This window comes from Hoplias malabaricus, chromosome 7, assembly GCF_029633855.1.
Source record: "Hoplias malabaricus isolate fHopMal1 chromosome 7, fHopMal1.hap1, whole genome shotgun sequence".
In the NCBI taxonomy this organism is placed as follows: Eukaryota; Metazoa; Chordata; class Actinopteri; order Characiformes; family Erythrinidae; genus Hoplias; species Hoplias malabaricus.
The window spans coordinates 46,018,092-46,037,673 of NC_089806.1; the positions used below are offsets into that span (position 1 = coordinate 46,018,092).

The 19,582-nt window shown below is 42.5% G+C and overlaps 2 protein-coding genes across 2 annotated transcripts; both read left to right on the forward strand.

Annotated features, from left to right (window-relative positions):
* Nucleotides 1-1,870: 1,870 nt before the first annotated feature.
* On the forward strand, nt 1,871-6,607 carry LOC136702336 (protein c-Fos-like). Its single transcript, XM_066677361.1, has 4 exons — nt 1,871-2,022; nt 2,264-2,815; nt 3,430-3,537; nt 3,658-6,607. Exons 1-4 carry the CDS (start codon nt 1,981-1,983, stop codon nt 4,333-4,335), a joined length of 1,380 nt encoding a protein of 459 aa, XP_066533458.1. The 5' UTR covers nt 1,871-1,980; the 3' UTR covers nt 4,336-6,607.
* A 6,249-nt stretch (nt 6,608-12,856) lies between these two features.
* Nucleotides 12,857-19,253, forward strand: jdp2b (Jun dimerization protein 2b). Its single transcript, XM_066677680.1, has 4 exons — nt 12,857-12,941; nt 16,300-16,492; nt 17,023-17,127; nt 17,623-19,253. Exons 2-4 carry the CDS (start codon nt 16,310-16,312, stop codon nt 17,782-17,784), a joined length of 450 nt encoding a protein of 149 aa, XP_066533777.1. The 5' UTR covers nt 12,857-12,941; nt 16,300-16,309; the 3' UTR covers nt 17,785-19,253.
* Nucleotides 19,254-19,582: the final 329 nt, after the last annotated feature.

The following is a 19,582-nucleotide window of genomic DNA, read 5'->3' on the forward strand; positions in this document are numbered from 1 at the left end:
AGAAATATCTGGCTTGTACAATATCTCATAGTCTAATCATGAAGGGGACATTTTGTCCTTCCAGGGTAAACACACAGATACACACATTATCTGGACTTGCTACACTAGCGAGGACTTCCAAAGATGAGTGTTTTACCGCAGCGAAGTGGACAGGCCACTCTCAGTTTTTCTGAAAAAGTGGAAGTTGTGGGGAAAAACAAAAGCAAAACGAGCACAATTTCATGGCCTTCCGCTCTGGAGGGATTTGATGATGAGAAAGTTAGCAGGACAAACATGCCCAGAGAGGGAGAGACAGAAAGAGAAAGAGAGACATTCCAGAGGGAGGCCGGGGTTACCTCATCTCATTTTTTTCTAAATATAGAGACACCCATTCTGGACGACCCCCCAGCGTGGGAAACGGGGGTCTGAGGGGGGATTAGGAACATTATATTACATCACCACATCGTCATATGTGTTTAAGCGAAGAGAATCATGCTTTATAGATGGTAAAAATATATAAAATGCTGATATTTTGCGACGATTTCGTCACTTCGTGTCATTAAATTGAGTCCCATACGAGACAGAAATAGGCGGCCGCCACTGCTGCAGTGGCAATAGCGCTCCGGAAACGCCAAATATGGATCGACGCCCTCTGATTGGTCCTCCTCGCACGGGAACGGGAGGAATACCGTGTTTTGGTTGGTTGCCGCCCTCGCTGGCGCGCTCTGATTGGCTGGAGGCGAACGCGTCTTGTTGCTGCAGCGGTTATATGTGTGGGGAGGTGGTTCGTCACGGTGGAGGTTCAAAATGGAGGCAGATGCAGAAGTGCACACAGAAATACACACACTGCAGAGAAACAGAGGTTTTAAACAGCCCTTTGATGACCTTTATTCACGGATAGAGTCTTTAGGGAGCTTTCTGCGTCACCCACATGCTTTAAAATAGTAAAAGTAAAGGAGGTACAGTGTGTGAGTCTGCACTGAGTTGATGTCCAAAGCTTTCTCATGAATTAGGAAACACATCTAATCATGGTTACTCAATATCTAACCACACTGAGCAAAGCAAACAGCATGCGTAAGTGGCCTGAATGTGATTTTGGGTCATACGCAGGGGCTACGCAATGTGTGCACCCACTAAACAAGATAAGAGGTCATATGGGAATTTATTTACTGCTATTTGTGGCCAAATGACATACATTTAGCTTAAATATATGCATAACCTTAATATGCATCTACACAATCTGAGAGAACTCTGAGTCAGTTGAAATAATTTGCGTTATTGGTGATACATGGATATATGTGATGTGTATGATAGTTGTATAATGTGGGTTTCTGATATTGTGTATGTTATGGGTGCTGTGTATTATGTAATGTTTATAACATTTGTGAGATGCTGTGTGTATGATATGTGTGATGTGATATATATATATATGTAATGTTTGGGATAAATAGGATGAGTATAAAAACTGATACACCATTTTAATGTATGTTCAGCCAACCCTTCATCACCCCTTTGTCCTCAGGTGTGATTAAACTGCATGCACGTTATACATTGCTCAGTAAAGCATCTCAGAAGTGCCTTTTATTTATTTGTATTTCCTCCAGAACACAAGCACATCTGGATGTTTCTATGACGGATTGGACGCAGCTCTGCAATGCTCCCATGTGAATGAAATAGTCAGATTTTTTACTGACCCTTCCCCCCCTGCTTCATCCCTGAACATGGTAGGGTCTCGTCTCATAGATTTCATTCATAAAAATCCTCGCTCACTATAAGAGAAGAAAGAGAGAGAGAGAGAGAGGGAGAGAGAGAGAGAGAGAGAGAGAGAGCGCTTGTGCATCCAGGTGTAGCCTAGTAAACACAAAGCCCTTGTGACAGAAAGAGAGGAAGAAAGAAGGGGAGATAGAAAGAATACCTGCATAAACAAGGCATAAACAAGGCTGGAGCTTGAGCTGATCCTTTGTTGTTCTGCGCTCGTGAGTGTGAGGAGATTAAGGAGAGATGCCTAAAGCAGTGGCTTTCATCAAGATGAAGAGTACGCAGGTACAGATAATAATTTGTATTATGATGATTTTATACCTGTATATGATCTAAATACATTTACAATGCATGGATTGTGTGTAATGTGAAGTATATGCAATATATGATGTGTGATGAATAAGAATCATTGGATGTATATGATATAGATGTATGGGATATATATTATACACATCATATCAAGTGTGATATATGTTATGGGATGTGTGTGGTGTATTATATATTGCTATAACTGATGTGTGCTCAGGGCCGAGGGTCTGAGGACAGCTCAGTGGACGGCCCCTTTGTTCCCACGGTGACGGCCATCGCCACAGCTCCAGATCTGAAGTGGATGGTTCTGTCCACTGACATTTCATCGGTCAATCCCTGCAGCAGAGCTGTAAAACAGAAGAGATCTCCAGCTAGGCATAAGAAAACTCCACAGTCCTGCGGCCAATCGGCAGCCAGGCCATCTTCTGGCCAATCGAGACAAAGGAAAACTCCATCAACCTCTGGCCAATCAGAACCTGAGACGTCCCAAAGCAAACCAGCACACAGGACAGCCTCCACCCAATCAGGACACAGGAGAGCTCCCCCAGCCTTTGGTCAGTCAGGACAAGGGAAACGTTCACCCTCTTGCAGCCAGTCAGGCCATGGGGTGTCCTCACACCAGCTGGGGCGCAGGACATCCGCAGGGCAGCCAGGACACGGGATGTCCCCCAGCCAATCAGGACACAGGAAAGTTCTACCATCATCCAGCCAATCAGGACACAGGACATCCTCTGGCCAATCAGGACGCAGGAAGGGCCAAAAAGAACAGGTACATCATTCTCATTATTTAATTAATTAACTCATAGTAATTCATAGTAAACACTGAATAATTCATACAGGATACTGAATAATTTACAGAACATTCTGAAATATTAATTAGATACTGAATAATTTAAAGTAGACACTGAATAATTAATAGTAAATATGGAATATTTTGAATATTTTGTAAGAGACAATAAATACTTAATTGCAGATATGGAATAATTCATAGGTGATACTCAATATTTTGTAATAGATTGTGAATAATGAATAATTCAGATTAGACACTGAATAATTCATAGGGTTAGGGTTAGGGTTAACTTCATTACCAAGTTATTTTACAGAAGATAATAAATAATTAATTGCGGGTACTTAACAATTCATGGTGAATATTAAATAATTCACAGTAGATCCTAAATTATTCGTAGTGGATACTGAATAATTCATAGAAGTTAATGAATAACTAATAGTACATACTGAATACATCATAGAGAATAATAGACTGTACATATTTAGTTATGAGCTTGAAGAGTAGTTATCGTAACGTTTGAAGTCTTGTATTAAGTGTTAACTGTGTGTTTCTGTGTTTAATATTAATTTTTTAAATATTTTAATGTTTCTCAGCTGTCGCCGGAGGAGGAAGAGAGGAAGAGAATTCGAAGAGAGAGAAATAAACTGGCGGCGGCGAAGTGTCGAAACCGGCGCCGAGAACTGACCGACAGTCTCCAGGCGGTGAGTGTCTCAGTTAAATCTGACTTTGACTCTTATTTAACTGCGTTAGACTCGTGGTGTGTCGACCATTGACTGTAGCAGATTGGCACGGGTTCATTTTCCTCCTTCCTGTCTCTGCAGGAGACGGACAAACTGGAGGAGGAAAAGACGTCTCTCCAGGCGGAGATCAGCAGCTTAATGAAGGAAAAAGAGCAGCTGGAGCTAATGCTGGCCTCCCACAGCGTCCACTGCAAAATCCCAGTGGAGATGGAGGAGATGGAGGAGATGGAGATGGAGGAGATGGACATCTCTGAAGAATCTCAGAAGCGTGAACTGGATTCTACAAACCTGAGCCTGGAGAAAGTGCCCTCGACTCCACTGGCCCTCCACCAGGTGCCGACCTGCGCCCAGGAGCTGGAGCCCACCAGCCCCATTATATCCGGCGGCTCTGATGTTCTCCTGTGTTCTAGCGCTGATCTAGAACCCTACATAGACATGAAGGACGTCCCAATGGAGGACCTCGGCTGCAAGATCACCAGCAATGACGAAGACGAAGACGACGACGACGTGGACCTTCTGGTTCCTGACATTGACCTCAGTGCTTCTCTAGGTCTCACCGAGTGGGAAACGCTCTACATGTCAATAGGGGGCAGTCTAGACCCCCTCAGCACCCCTATATTAAGCCCCAGCTGCAGCGCTAACGCCAGCAACGCCGTCCCTGTCTTTGACTTCCCGAACCCAAACCCAGAGGAGTTTGAGAGCAAAACTGCGGCCAGAGCCAAAGCAGGAGCAGAGAACTCCACACTGCTGGCTTTATGAAGGACAGACCGAGGAGAAAAGACACCGAAAACTAAAGATTTTTCACCTGTCCGTACCTGCATGACCGTCTCAATGTGTTGGTGCAATTCTCAAAGCCGAACGCGGGTCTTTGAGACGCCGTTTTTGTCCCAGACAGGAACTGAGAGCTTTATTTAAAAGGTGGAAGGTACTCTATGTTTAAAGTATTGTTTCGGTGTTGTTCTTGCGATATCCCAACTGCCCCCAGGTACCCCACTGGAACCTTTAGTTCTGTGGGTGAAATGTGCGTTGAGTTTATATGACAGCAGGGGCCCAGCCAACATTCAGATAAACTGTAAAGGCCGTTACACACTGAACACGATGCCAGAAAAACATGTGAAAGACTAGTTCCAGTCACTTCACATCACATCGATACACACCAGACGCAACGAGGTTTTATTTGCACCTGTTTCACCTTTATTTTCTCAGTCAAAAAGATTTAACAAATGACAGGTCGGACAGGTCGGACACGCTGAAGACGCTCACAGAAAAACCCCAGTGGCCTGAGGGCAGTTCTGTCAGAAAGCGCCGACCGCTGAGACACAGATACTGTAATCTGATTGGCTGTTTGTTTCTATGACACAGATGATTGGTCGGTGAGGGTTTGTCGCCGGGGGAAGTGCACGGAAATCAAACAGAGGGCGAATACAATAGCGTCACTTTTCCACTGTCCAGTTACCATCAGCTAAAAACATCCTCCAGATAAACCCCGTGGGTGTGTAAAGGCCTTACACGTGTGTACATCTGAGTCTTGGTGGCTGTGGATTGGGAGTCAGTCGAGCAGTGAATGTTTAATCAGTTGTCAGTAAGTGTGTTTTCTTCCTACAAGGTCATGTCTGGACCCAGATGAAGGTTTAACCCGGCTCTGGGAGCTGGACCCTATTAGAGCCCAAAGTGGTGTTTTGGAGACTGAATTTCGAATGACACGCTGATGTGGAAACGACGCTCCTGTGGCATTAGAAGTTTTCACAGTAAATTTAGGACCCCCCCCATCCCCCGCCCCTCCCCCTGTTAGGCCTGGATTACTGTAAGTGTGTGGTTCTGGAGCAGGGGCGAATACAGGTCGTCGAGGCCCGTTTTTGTTGAGTTCGGTGTACAGTAAAGATGGTGTCGTACACTCTGCACGCAGCAAACTGTGAGTTAATCATTTCTTCCAGACGGTGAAGTGTGGAAAGTCTCGGTCCTCATCCTTTTTCGATGGATGTGTTTTATTGATGGAGTCGTTTATGCACTTTTCTGTACCTCGTGAACTGAACTGCGTCACTTTTCCATTTTGTTGTTGACTTTGTGTTTTAATGTAGGGTCTGTGTATCAGGGCTGGTCTGAAAACACACACAGTACACGTCTATATTTAAATAAACACAGATCTATATATTGATATATAAATATATACGGATATTGAGATTTATTACGTATGGAAATTCATTTAAAGTCATGTTGAACTGAGAGTGGAGTGTGGTTGTGGTGTTGGCTCGTGTCCAGGTTCATGTTGTGTAGATATTTCACTGTATCTTTTAAAACACAACTCCTGCTTCGTACTAATCTTTAATCACAGCGCAGTGACGTGCTCCTCCTGGTGCGCTTCTGACCAGCGCCGCAGTGAGAGAGGGGTTAAACGTGACAAAGACGATTCTGGAGTACTACGGTTCTCACAGCAAAACAAACACCCCCCCTCCTCTTTCTGTTCATTCAGAAGCGCTGTGTTTTTTAAGGTGGAGCGGTGTGTGTGAGTAGGAAGTGACTGTATCTTTTAATGTGGAGCAGTGTGATTGAGTAGGAAGCAACTGTATCTTTTAAGGTGGAGCGGTGTGATTGAGTAAGAAGCAACTGTATCTTTTAAGGTGGAGCAGGGTATTTGAGTAGGAAGTGACTGTATCTTTTAAGGTGGAGCATTGTGATTGAGAGAGAGAGAGAGAGAGAGGCCTGAGCCAGTTTAGACAGAGACACATACTTTGTTTCCCATTTACGGAGCCAGGGCTGTGTACAAACACTGGAACATTTTCTAGTGAGAGAGGAGCACAAACCTGTCGCTGTGGAGGGAGTGTTGTTCTCGTCGCTGTGATTCTCACAGTCCTCTGTGTGGTGATGAATATTTCTGTTGTCTGATATTAATATAAAGCTGTGATGTTGTGTCTCGTGTAAATTTCAGCTGTCTGTGAAGAAAATCAAACACAAAGATGTTTCTGTGCCATAGTTCAATTATTTATTTTTTGTTTAATATTTTTATGACCTCCGGTTTATGCCTTGTTTGCAGATGTGCAAAAATAAATAAATAAATAAATAAATAAAGAAGTATAAATATGAACAATGAAAGATGGGTGATGGTTGTGTTTGTGCTGATGATTAAAAACATTCATCTGTTCATCTTCTCTAAGCACTTCATCATGATGTGGGTTGTGGCGGGTCAAGAGCCCACAGCTAAAAGGGGTCGGGATCCTGGGTGGGATCTTCTGCTCGAATCACTGTCTGTGAAGAGTGTGGTGTGTTCTCTCTGTGTCTGCGTGGATTTCCTCCGGGTGACTGTCTATGAGGAGTGTGGTGTGTTCTCTCTGTGTCTGCGTGGGTTTCCTCCGGGTGACTGTCTATGAGGAGTGTGGTGTGTTCTCTCTGTGTCTGCGTGGGTTTCCTCCGGGTGACTGTCTATGAGGAGTGTGGTGTGTTCTCTCTGTGTCTGTGTGGGTTTCCTCCGGGGGCTCCACTATTGGGGGGCTCCACTAAATGACTGGGTGAGAGTGTGAGTGACTGGGTGAGTGCATGAGTGGCGGGGTGAGTGCATGAGTGACGGGGTAAGTGTTTGAGCGACTGGGTGAGTGTGTTAAACTGTCCACAGGTGTGAGTGATTGGGTGACTGTGTAAGTGACTGGATGAGTGTGCTGCACTTTCCAGGGTGTGTTCGAGTGGTGCACAGAATCATTCGTCGTAGGTTCTGCACCCACTGCAATCCTCTTCAGTATGAAGTGCTTACAAAGGATGAAAGAATGAATGAATGAATGAATGAATGACATTGGCCCAATATTCCAATATCAGTGGGTCCCTGATATGGCAAATGATTAATAATTTAAGTTTAAAATTAATTTAATAATTAAATATTTAAAAAAAAATCTCTAAATTTCTAAAATAATATTTACTCTAAATTATACTCTGCCTTTTTTAATATATATATATAATATTTTATTATACTATGCCCCTCCTCTGTGTGTGTGTGTATGTGCGTATGTCCCTCAGAACGTGCAACGTCAGCGCGCTCGTGACGTCGCAGTGCGTGCCTGCGCGGTTCTGCTCCGTCTGCTTTGTTTTTGTTCCTCATGCCCAAATTTGGAAGCGCTCCCTTGTTTTGTTTCCATAGTTACCCGGCGCTGACGTCACAGAGCAGCGATTTTGAGCTGCAGAAGCCGAATTTAACCGGAATGTGCCGATCATCCATAAAACCTGCACAGCCTCTGGGTTTATATTGACCTTTAACCGCTTTATTTCACACTTGTGACCTCCTAACGAGCCTTATATTCACACACAGACTTTAATCAGCACTTCCGCTGTGGCCTGTGTGTTATTACTCTGCAGATGACAGGAGTAGAACGCTTCTGTGTATTTACTGCTGCTATTTATTTGTATTGATTAACGTTGAAGATCACAGGTGCCATAGACACAGAGCAGGTGTTATTACAGATCATAAAGAAGCGTGTGTTATAACAGAGAACCATTTAGAATCATACAAGTGGAGACACAGAGAGAGTGTTACAGGGAGTGTAGAGTGTCACTGTGTATTCAGATTTACTAATGAACAAACAATAAGTGGGAGCGAGATATATTTAATATTTGGTTTCACTGCAGGCAGTGTTCAGTTGTCTCTGCACATAAAGGCATTTCTGTGCATTACTGTGTGTTTCTGACACATTATTAAGTCATTCCCACGTGTTTGGAGTTGTATAAGTAAATCATTTGAATGCCTACATGTTATTATAAAGCATTATCACCAGAGGGGCTCTGTGAGTAAACATCACATAGATGATGAGCGAATCCAGTATCGGTGAAGGTTTTTCTCAGCTGATAGCGATCAGCACCACGCTCTTTATTTATTCCACCGAGATCAAACAGGATAAAAAGTGTTTTGTGGCGCACAGTGCTTTTCTCGGTGCTGATTTGTGGATTATTGACATTCTCTGAATACTTTCCTCTCCGTAGGTTTAACGCACAAACACTGATGAGGAAACACCAGTTCACATTCCTCACTCCACACACACTCCCATACACACACACTCAGCACTTTCTACTCCTCTCCCACACACACACACACACACACACACACACACACACACAGGCACGTTGCCAGTGAAAGTATGTGTTTCCCTTTAATCAAAGTTTCATGTGTTGTATTTGAGAAATCCTCCGCCGCATTAGCGTCAGACGTTTATGATGAAACTCCTCTCTGTCTGCTACCAACAGCACGGTTAATCACACACAGGAACATTAATACATTCATAACTCCAGAAAACACAGAGTCCTTTACTGGAGTGTGATACTGAAAACACAGCAAGTTTAAACCAGCTCCAGACCAGCTCCAGAACAGCATCGGACCAGCATCGGACCAGCTCCAGAACAGCATCGGACCAGCATCGGACCAGCATCGGTCCAGCTCCAGACCAGCATCGGACCAGCTCCAGAACAGCATCGGACCAGCTCCAGACTAGCATCGGACCAGCATCGGATCAGAATCAGACCAGCATTAGACTAAAATCAGACCAGCTCCAGACCAGCATCAGACATGCTCCAGACTAGAATCAGACCAACATCAGACCAACATCAGACCAGCATCAGACTAGAATCAGAACAGCTCCAGACCGTCCAATTCATGTGTACTAGCAGACAGTGGATACCCATAATGCACTGCACCATTTGGTGAAAACACCATTTGGTTCACTATCCTCCTGAGTTCAGTTCACTATAATAGTGCACTGTATAGTGAGTGATGTAGTGAATAGGAGCTGTTCTGGACACAGGGATGGTCTGTGAGGACGTGCTCTCAGGAAGGGCATTCCAGTGGTGTGTGTGTGTGTGTGTGTGTGTGTGTCACAAGCTCACATTGATCAGATAAGGCCAGCACCAGACCGGTATGAACCGGTCGAAGCCTGTTGAAACTGGCAGGTTTTAATGAGGTAAAATGTGAAAGTAAAAGAACAATATAAAATGTGAATAAATAAAGAGACTGTAATGTGCTGTTTATTTTCCAGCAAAGTCAGTCCACTCAAACACACAGCGAGAAACGTTTATATTATAAATATACTCTAACACACACTGGTTCTCAGAGCTGATCTCTGAACCCGTTCAGACCCGGACCCAAGACAAACACAGTGCCCCAGGACCCTGGAGCTGTGAGACAGTGCCACCGTCTGCAGCGCCGCCCTCAGTCCTCACTACACACACACCCCTCTACCATCTGCCCTGCAGCTCACGACCTGGAAAATTAAATACTGCCTCCCACTGACCACATAATTTACACCTCGCTTCACCCCCGCAAAACACACACACACACACACACTCACACATGGCCACACACACTCACACACGACACAGTCAGAGACAGGTTCAGAGACACGGTCTGTGTTGGAAGTTTTGTTTATTTAGAGCCATTTTCCACATTTAAACTCTAGAGAAACTCCAGAGCGTCGGGTCCAGAGATGTCCCGGAGTTTTCCTTTCAATTAAACACTGGAGAAACAAGGTTAGTGCACAGCGAACCCTGCACCTGCAGTTAATACCTGCTTTGATCACCATGCTCTGACACTCCATCACCTGCTGACGTCTCCATTAACATCTGTAAACAAAGAGGAATATCATCCACTACGACTTACTGAATATCAGTTAATCATTTTTTTTATTTTAATGCAGTTATTTTGACACTTTGCTCAAGTTTCCATCAGCTACAACTATTCCTGTGTCTTTATTTCCATACACTTATTTCTGTAGATTTATTTGTGGACGTTTATTTCCGGACTTGGAACATGTTTAAGATTAAACACATGAAACATCAGGAAAAAACAGCGCCATTTCCATTCATCACTGGCGGCTAACGTCAAAAAGTAATATCCATCTTCCAGATTTAGGAGAAAGAGGCTGGAAAATCTTAATTTGTGTTAAAAACGATGCAGAACACAGTTCTAATAATATTCAGGTCTGAATGATGTTGAAATACTCAGAGATTATTCATCAGTCTCTGGTCTGTTCCAGCGTCAGAGTCCAAACACAGATTTAAAACTTCCTCAAACTGCGCTAGTCCAGCGCTCCCGCAGAAATCTCGCTTCCTGCTCAGGACTCTACAGGAGCTTAACATTCACCATTACACAACAGTGAAAAATAACAAAATACAAAATACAGGGCTCACCACAGCAGAAAACCACAGAAAAGCAGTCAGAAAAGCACTCGCGCGTCCGAGCGTCATTCTGACCACTGTTTCTTCACCTGAGCTTTTGTCTGTCCTCAGTTTCATTAACTTTAGTATTAAAATGTGCAGATTAAACAACATGGGGTGTGCCCATCTGCGCCTCCTATGTGTGCTATGCTTGGGTTAGCTAGCTAATGTTTAATGGGTTAGCTAGCATGTTAATGTTTGCTAGCTAAGGTACTCCCAACCTCTGTAGCATGAGCGCTAGCAGTTTACCTCCACACTTCATGTTACAAAAAACAAAAACTACAGTGATTACAGTACTGTAAAAAATCAACAAAAATCACAATTACAGCAGAACAACAAGGAGTTACTAGAGAGTGATCTGTTTCCACAGTGTAACCACCATTGTGCTGGTTAAACCACTCTGCTATCACGCCTCATATTTTTACTTCAGGGATTTAAGATTTTACGAATAGGACTTCTTGGTTTTTCAGGAATGACGTGGGGAAAATTCTGAGAGGTTTAATCTCAGTGACGGCGAAACAATGAGTGATTAACGTCTGTGTGGTTGTTTCACAGACACAAACAGAGGAAGTCTCTCTCTCTGGATATGTGTGTGTGTGTGTGTGTGTGTGTGTGTGTGCGTGGTGGGTGGGGGCAGGGTGGTTGGGCAGTGCCACACACGTCATTTTCACAAGGACAAAAGTCATGCCCAGTGTTTTTAACTGGTTCATAAAAATGTTATGTATTCTAGATTTTTCTAGAACTTTCTACATGTTCCACAATTGCACAATGTTTCTGGTGGTTTTCAAATATTAATGTTACTTATTCTAGTAGTTACTAATAGTTTTTCAGTAGTCAGTAATGGTTCTAGAACTTTTCACCACACAGTAAATTCTCCAGTGTTAAATCAACTCTATTGGTGTTACATATTTACGCTAGCAGTGCTGATTTAACACTAGTGAATTTACTGTGTAATCTCTGATACGTCTGTGGATTTCAGTAGTTTATAATGGTTCTTTCTTGTGATTTCTAGTGCTTTTATTGTTCTCTTAAGATCAGTTCTAATAATAGCTCCTGAGAACTCTGTTTAAACGCTAAACGATGCAGATTAAAGCCTTGTTTACATTTTTTTTGGTTTCAGGAAATTCGCGCGCTCTGTGGAGGGATTCCCGGGTGCGCGGGCGGCGGGAGGCGCGAGTAGAAACTCCTCTGGGCTGGTGCTCCGCGGTTGTTGTTGTTATGGCTGCGTTTGTTATGTTGCTGGTTGCTATGGTTTGGTTGCTGGGGGCGTGGCCTCGGCATGGGGTTCCGTTTCGGCGTGAGGGCGCGTTCCCCTCCGTGCGCTGTCGTGCCCTAGGAGGAGGGAGGGAGGCTGCAGAGTGTCGAGAAGCTCTAGAACCTCGTGAACCCTAGCATTCTGCTTCTAAGAACCCCAAAGGAGAACCCAGAGAGTTTAGATTTATTTAAAGCTCCCAGACCGTTGAGGAACGTTACAAAATAAAAGACACAGAACACAGCCATTTTCTGTCAGCGTGTGTTCATATGATTTTAGATACAAAGCTATAACACACGAACAGAGGATTCATAACGTTTTAATAAAGTATTACTACATTAAAGGAGTTACGCAGAACACAGAAATAAGTACTTTGGCCTGTCACATTAATTTAAACACTTTAACAAATATTTTATTACTTGCACAGGACCCTAATTTTCTTAATATCACGAGAAAAGTAGAGGTGTATATTTTCTGTATCTTATTTAAATTTATATATTAATATCCAATCAAAACATTTCCCCTTAATAACAGACTTAAAACACACAATTTATTTAAATGATTAATGTTTGAGTAAAATATCAGCAAGCATTTAATTCTATCCCTCAGTTAGCGTGCTATTTATCCTGGTTTTATCGTGTTTATTAATTAATTTTTAGTAATAATTACAATTAAACAAAAACACAATTATATTCGTGACGCAATGTTTAATGTTTAATCGCACGGTTTTTTAAATTTAAGTTTGAAACCTGAAGTAAACAGTGAGGTGTCCTTGTTAGGGCTCCAGATCGGTTATTGGGCGACACCCTCGACCAGTGACGTCACGACGTCAGCGCTTCGGAAAGTATAAGAAGGCGCTGATGCAACTCCGTTCACAACAGTGGCACGAGCCTCGGGACGGAGAGCGCGTGACGGAGTGAAGCAGAGCTCGGTAAGCGCTTTATTTACTTTCTCGTTTTTATTTATTTCTCCTTTAAACTCACAGTCTCCTTTATTTCTGCACCAACGCAAACTCATCACACTCCTGCGACTTTCTCCACTGAACTTCACCAGATTTACAGCCTGAAATTCACAGCTGAACTTTCACGTCATAAAAGTCGTATATTATGATTCTTAGGGTTTTTTTTAAGTCAATGTTATTGATTTTATTTATTGTTTTTAAGTGAAATCGTTGTAAACTTTGCTCCGTTCATTTGCACAGCACCGTGTTTAGAGCCTGAGCTCAGGGCTGACTTTTGGAGTTTCAGTTTGTAGAGGTTTATAACTTCACTCTGAGTCGTGCGCGCTCTGTTTCTGTTGAAGCACACACTCAGTTCCTCTGATTAGAGTAAGCACAGACACAGTAAACACCGTAAATACACAGTAAACACACAGTAAATTTACCGTAAATACACAGTAAACACACAGTAAACACACAGTAAATTTACCGTAAATACACAGTAAATACACAGTAAACACACAGTAAATTTACCGTAAATACACAGTAAATACACAGTAAATTTACCGTAAATACACAGTAAATACACAGTAAATGCACTGTAAATACACAGTAATTTACCGTAATTACACCGTAAATACACAGTAAACACACAGTAAATTTACCGTAAATACACAGTAAACACACAGTAAATTTACCGTAAATACACAGTAAACACACAGTAAACACACAGTAAATTTACCGTAAATACACAGTAAATACACAGTAAACACACAGTAAATTTACCGTAAATACACAGTAAATACACAGTAAATTTACCGTAAATACACAGTAAATACACAGTAAATGCACTGTAAATACACAGTAATTTACCGTAATTACACCGTAAATACACAGTAAACACACAGTAAATTTACCGTAAATACACAGTAAATACACAGTAAATACACCGTAAATACACAGTAAATACACAGTAAATACACAGTAAATTTACCGTAAATACACAGTAAATACACAGTAAATGCACTGTAAATACACAGTAATTTACCGTAATTACACCGTAAATACACAGTAAACACACAGTAAATTTACCGTAAATACACAGTAAATACACAGTAAATACACAGTAAATACACCGTAAATACACAGTAAATACACAGTAAATACACCGTAAATACACAGTAAATACACAGTAAATACACAGTAAATTTACCGTAAATACACAGTAAATACACAGTAAATGCACTGTAAATACACAGTAATTTACCGTAATTACACCGTAAATGCACCGTAAATACACAGTAAATTTACCGTAAATACACAGTAAATACACAGTAAATACACCGTAAATACACAGTAAATACACAGTAAACACACAGTAAATTTACCGTAAATACACAGTAAATACACAGTAAATACACAGTAAATACACCGTAAATACACAGTAAATACACAGTAAATTTACCATAAATACACAGTAAATACACAGTAAATGCACTGTAAATACACAGTAATTTACCGTAATTACACCGTAAATGCACCGTAAATACACAGTAAATACACAGTAAATTTACCGTAAATACACAGTAAATACACCGTAAATACACAGTAAATACACAGTAAATTTACCGTAAATACACAGTAAATACACAGTAAATGCACTGTAAATACACAGTAATTTACCGTAATTACACCGTAAATGCACCGTAAATACACAGTAAATTTACCATAATTACACAGTAAATGCACCGTAAATACACCGTAAATTTACTGTAAATACACAGTAAATACACAGTAAATACACAGTAAATTTATCGTAAATACACAGTAAATACACAGTAAATTTACCGTAAATACACAGTAAATTTACCGTAAATACACAGTAAATTTACCGTAATTACACAGTAAATACACCGTAAATACACAGTAAATTTACTGTAAATACACAGTAAATGCACCGTAAATACACAGTAAATTTACTGTAAATACACAGTAAATACACAGTAAATTTATTGTAAATACACAGTAAATACACAGTAAATTTATCGTAACTACACAGTAAATACACAGTAAATGCACCGTAAATACACAGTAAATTTACTGTAATAACACAATAAATGCACCGTAAATACACAGTAAATTTATCGTAAAATACACAGTAAATACACCGTAAATACACAGTAAATACACAGTAAATTTACCGTAATTACACAGTAAATACACCGTAAATACACAGTAAATTTACTGTAAATACACAGTAAATACACAGTAAATTTATCGTAAATACACAGTAAATGCACCGTAAATACACAGTAAATTTACTGTAAATACACAGTATATACACAGTAAATTTACTGTAAATACACAGTAAATGCACCGTAAATACACAGTAAATTTACCGTAAAAACACAGTAAATATACCGTAAATACACAGTAAATATACCGTAAATACACAGTAAATTTATCGTAAATACACAGTAAATATACCGTAAATACACAGTAAATACACCGTAAATACACAGTAAATTTACCGTAAAAACACAGTAAATACACAGTAAATACACAGTAAATGCACCGTAAATACACCGTAAATACACAGTAAATTTACTGTAAAAACACAGTAAATACACAGTAAATTTATCGTAAATACACAGTAAATTTACTGTAAATGCACCGTAAATACACAGTAAATTTACCGTAAAAACACAGTAAATACATCGTAAATACACAGTAAATGCACCGTAAATACACAGTAAATACAAAGTAAATACTGATAGTAATGTTGCTGCTGATTTGTCATTGTCCTGATGTTAAAAAATGAATAATCATCATAATGTTTCTTTTGGAACCCAAGTAAAGTCTGTGGTCTGAGCTCTGAACAGTGTTGTGCACATTGATGCTGTAAATACGCAAGTAATACAGCAGTTACAGTAACTGCTGATAGTTTATTTTAATTGCATTCACACTGTCTCCTGTCGTTCTGAATTCAGATGTGGATTGACCTCCAGACAGAGACTTACACACAAACAAAGAGAAAATGGAACAGTGACTGAACTGCAGTTTAATGCTTTAATGTAATGTTTAGAAGCAGAACAGAATTTTAAAAAAAAGTAGCGTTAACAACAACAACCACAACAAGTGATACACTCTGTTTAAAACACTTCTCACACCCAAGGTCACTTCACATGAGTGTGTTTGGTTTTGTGGCCTTCAGCAGGTTCAGTCAGTAGAGAAACATGATGGTTCCTCATTCTCTCTCTCTCTCCCTCTCTCTCTCTCTCTCTCTCTCTCTCTCTGTTGCCATGAAGGCGAGTGTAAATTAAAGTCTCTCCCTGTGTGTCTGTCTCCACAGTTGGACAGTAATGATGCCCGCCCAGATGCCTGACCCGATGCTGCCCGACAGCTCTCTGCCCGGTTTCTCTACGGCAGTGTTCCCATCCTCCTCGCTCACCCAGACCCTCAAACTTTCCCAAATGTTCTGCGTCCGACCCTCGGAGGAGCCCCAGTATCCGAGCAAGAGACCGTTCACCGTCCTGCAGAGCGAGGTGAGGCCCAGAGAACCGCCCGGTTCCACCTTAAATCACATCCAGGCAGTCAGTGTAGGGCGCCACCCTAATCTCATTTAAACAGCTCTTTTTAGAATAGATTCATAAACGTTTCAGCACAGTTTATATTTTTATTTAATGTGGAATGGAGGACTGTAGAAAGATCTGCTGTGAACAACAACAAAAAACTATAATAAAAACAGCAACGACACAAGCCTTAGTTTGTAGTAAAAGCGCAGTCGCAGGTGCTCAGCAGCGCCCCCTGCTGGACACCACCTTAGGCACCCAAGAGCAAAAAAAAGAGCCGTGTTAGTGACCCACTCTGGCTCTTTATTAAGACAAGGGCGACCTCTAGCGGCGGGATATAGAACTCCACAGGCGTTTACAGAAACGACGGCAGCTCTTTTCCTTCTGAACTGAAGTCTGCTCAGAAAAGCAGCCGTGACTGTTCCACGCCTCCCCCGCCGCTCACGGTTCTGGAGGAGCTCACCTGGAGGGCGTGTTTTTACTGACCTTCCTTTGTGATGCAGGTGGGCGATGAAGACGAGAGGAGGAAGAGGAGGAGAGAGAAAAACAAAGTGGCAGCGGCTCGCTGTCGGAACAAGAAAAAGGAGAGGACAGACTTCCTGCAGAAGGTGAGTTTCTGTCTCTGTACCTCACTGGTGTTAAACAGCAGCACAAGGTTCGGATAAAAATGTCTGACACTGTTACATAACTGGAGAAGCCGCTTAAAGGGACAGTATGGAATGTTTGTACCGTAAAGTTAGCATCAACTTCAGCATCACTGAGCTGTAACAGGGAGAATAGAGACTACTCCAGGCTCAGCACTCCAGAAACCGCACTATGTAACTTCCCTAGGAGGGTAGGAACACTGCTGTAACACTAACATTGTCATCCTCCGTGTGGTGGCCCACTCTGTGGTGCATAAACTGGTTCGTTCAAGGACAACAGAGCAGTTTGGTTCATCTCAGAAATGACTGACCGCACCTTTAACCCACAGTAGCTCTGCTTCTGGAAGAGTGTGATTAGTCCGTCTCTGTCTCTGAGGCCTTGAACGTCTGAGAAGGATGTGGAGGGTGGTTACTGTAAGAGATTAAGCCCGGGTCTGTCTTCTCTCTCTCTCTCTGCAGGAGTCTGAGAGGCTGGAGGTGCTGAACCGGGAGCTGAAGGCTCAGATCGAGTCTCTGAAGCAGGAGAAACAGCATCTCGTTCTTATGCTCAACCTCCACCGCCCCACCTGCATCGTCCGGACCACCAGCGTCAAGACCCCCGAGAGAGCGGAGAGCCCCTAAAGAGGAGACCCCACCTCCTCCACACACACAGCCACCGACAGCTGAGCCCCCTCCAGCAGCGCTCGGAGCACAGAGCGGACTCTCACAGCTCTGGAGACTGTGTTTATTCACAGAGGAGGAGGTTCTGCAGGTTTACTCAGGACGGAGACCACCACCCCCCGAGAGAGAGAGGAGACCCCTGAGAAAGAAGCAGGAGCCCCAGACGGACTGGGCACGGTTCAGACTTATCCACAAGTGCCTTTCCTACTTTGTCTCAGAGAGAAAGAAGAGATCTCAGTTTCTCCCGCCCTGAGAAAGTCGTAGCGTCCAGATTCAGTGTGAGACTGAGCCCGACCACACGGGACATCGCCCTGTTCCCCTCCTCTGGGGGACACCAGGACGCTTCGCCAACGATTTTAACCCGAACTGAACTGTTTTTTTGTCTTTGTCTTTGTCTCTGCTGCGTTTTCAGACGCTGAACTTAACCACAGACTTTCACTTGATGTTGCAGAGTATTTATTTATACCCCCCCCCCCAATGCTTTAAAGAAATCAGAGTCTTCCTGACGTCCCAAAGCGGGACGTGTCTCTGTTCAGTGACGTGAGACACGGCCTTTACTTCTTCAGCTGAAAACCAAACCAGTAACTCGTTGGTCTCTCCACCCTCGGGGGGCGCTGGAGGCTGATTGGGTGATGTAGACAGTAAGGAGGCTTTGATTGACAGCTCAGAGCTCCGCCTCCTGGAGGATGGACACACACACACACACAGCGCACACACACAGCCGGCTCAGAGCGGGCACATCACACATCACGATACTTAAACATACTCTACGTACGGCACTGCGTCTAAGTCTTAGGCACCTGATGATGATGATGATGATGATGGTATTTATAGAGATACAGGGGGTTGGGAGCTGTTTGTTTGAGTGAATAAAGTCTTACAGCTCCGATAACTCTCACTCTCTCAGGTGTCTATAACTTTTACACGGTCCTGTGTGTATTTTACATGTTACATCACGTGTAAACGTTTTTAACGTGGAATAGGAAAGGACAAAAAACAAGGAATGGAAAGTAAAATGCGTAAAACAGGGCTGTAATTCAATCCGAAGCAGTTTACAGCTGTACTTCCTGTAGTTTGTTTGTTTACAGTTTGAGGCGGATGTAAATCCTCATACACTCAGAGTATCCTGACAGCCACCAGGTGGCGCCCTCTGCTGGGCTCATGTTTACTGAACGCTGGCGTTGTTTTAAACACTCGTACTGAATGTTTGGTGATTTTTACTGGCACCTTGCACAATTATTATTGTTATTATTGTTATTATTATTATTGTTGTTATTGTTATTTTATAACTTTAAGTGTTAAAGTCTGATGCTTGTTCCTGTGTCTGATCTTCGGTGTTGATCGGACGGTTCTGGTGATTCCTGCTGAGCAGATTCACTCGTTTAGTTTCTGAATAATATTTTTGTTACATGGACGAAATAAACGGATAAAACACAAGGCTCTGATGTGATTGTTTTTGTGTGTAATGTTCTGAGCCCAGTCCTGAACTCACAGATCCACCGAAGCTCAGCGGGTCTGGGTCAGAACTCGACTGGGAGACCTCCTCATCCTCCTCTAAGTGGTGTGTTTGGGTCCAGCAGGGGGCGCTGTCCCTGCGTGGATCCCGAAGCCTGAACGTCCTCTGGTGGTTCCCAGCGTCCCAGGGTACGTCCATCAATCATTCATAGGGACTTTTATAATAGAAATATTCTCTTATTTTCACTCATCACATCATACACTTCCTGCACAGACACTGAGCCCATTTGTGACATCACAGACA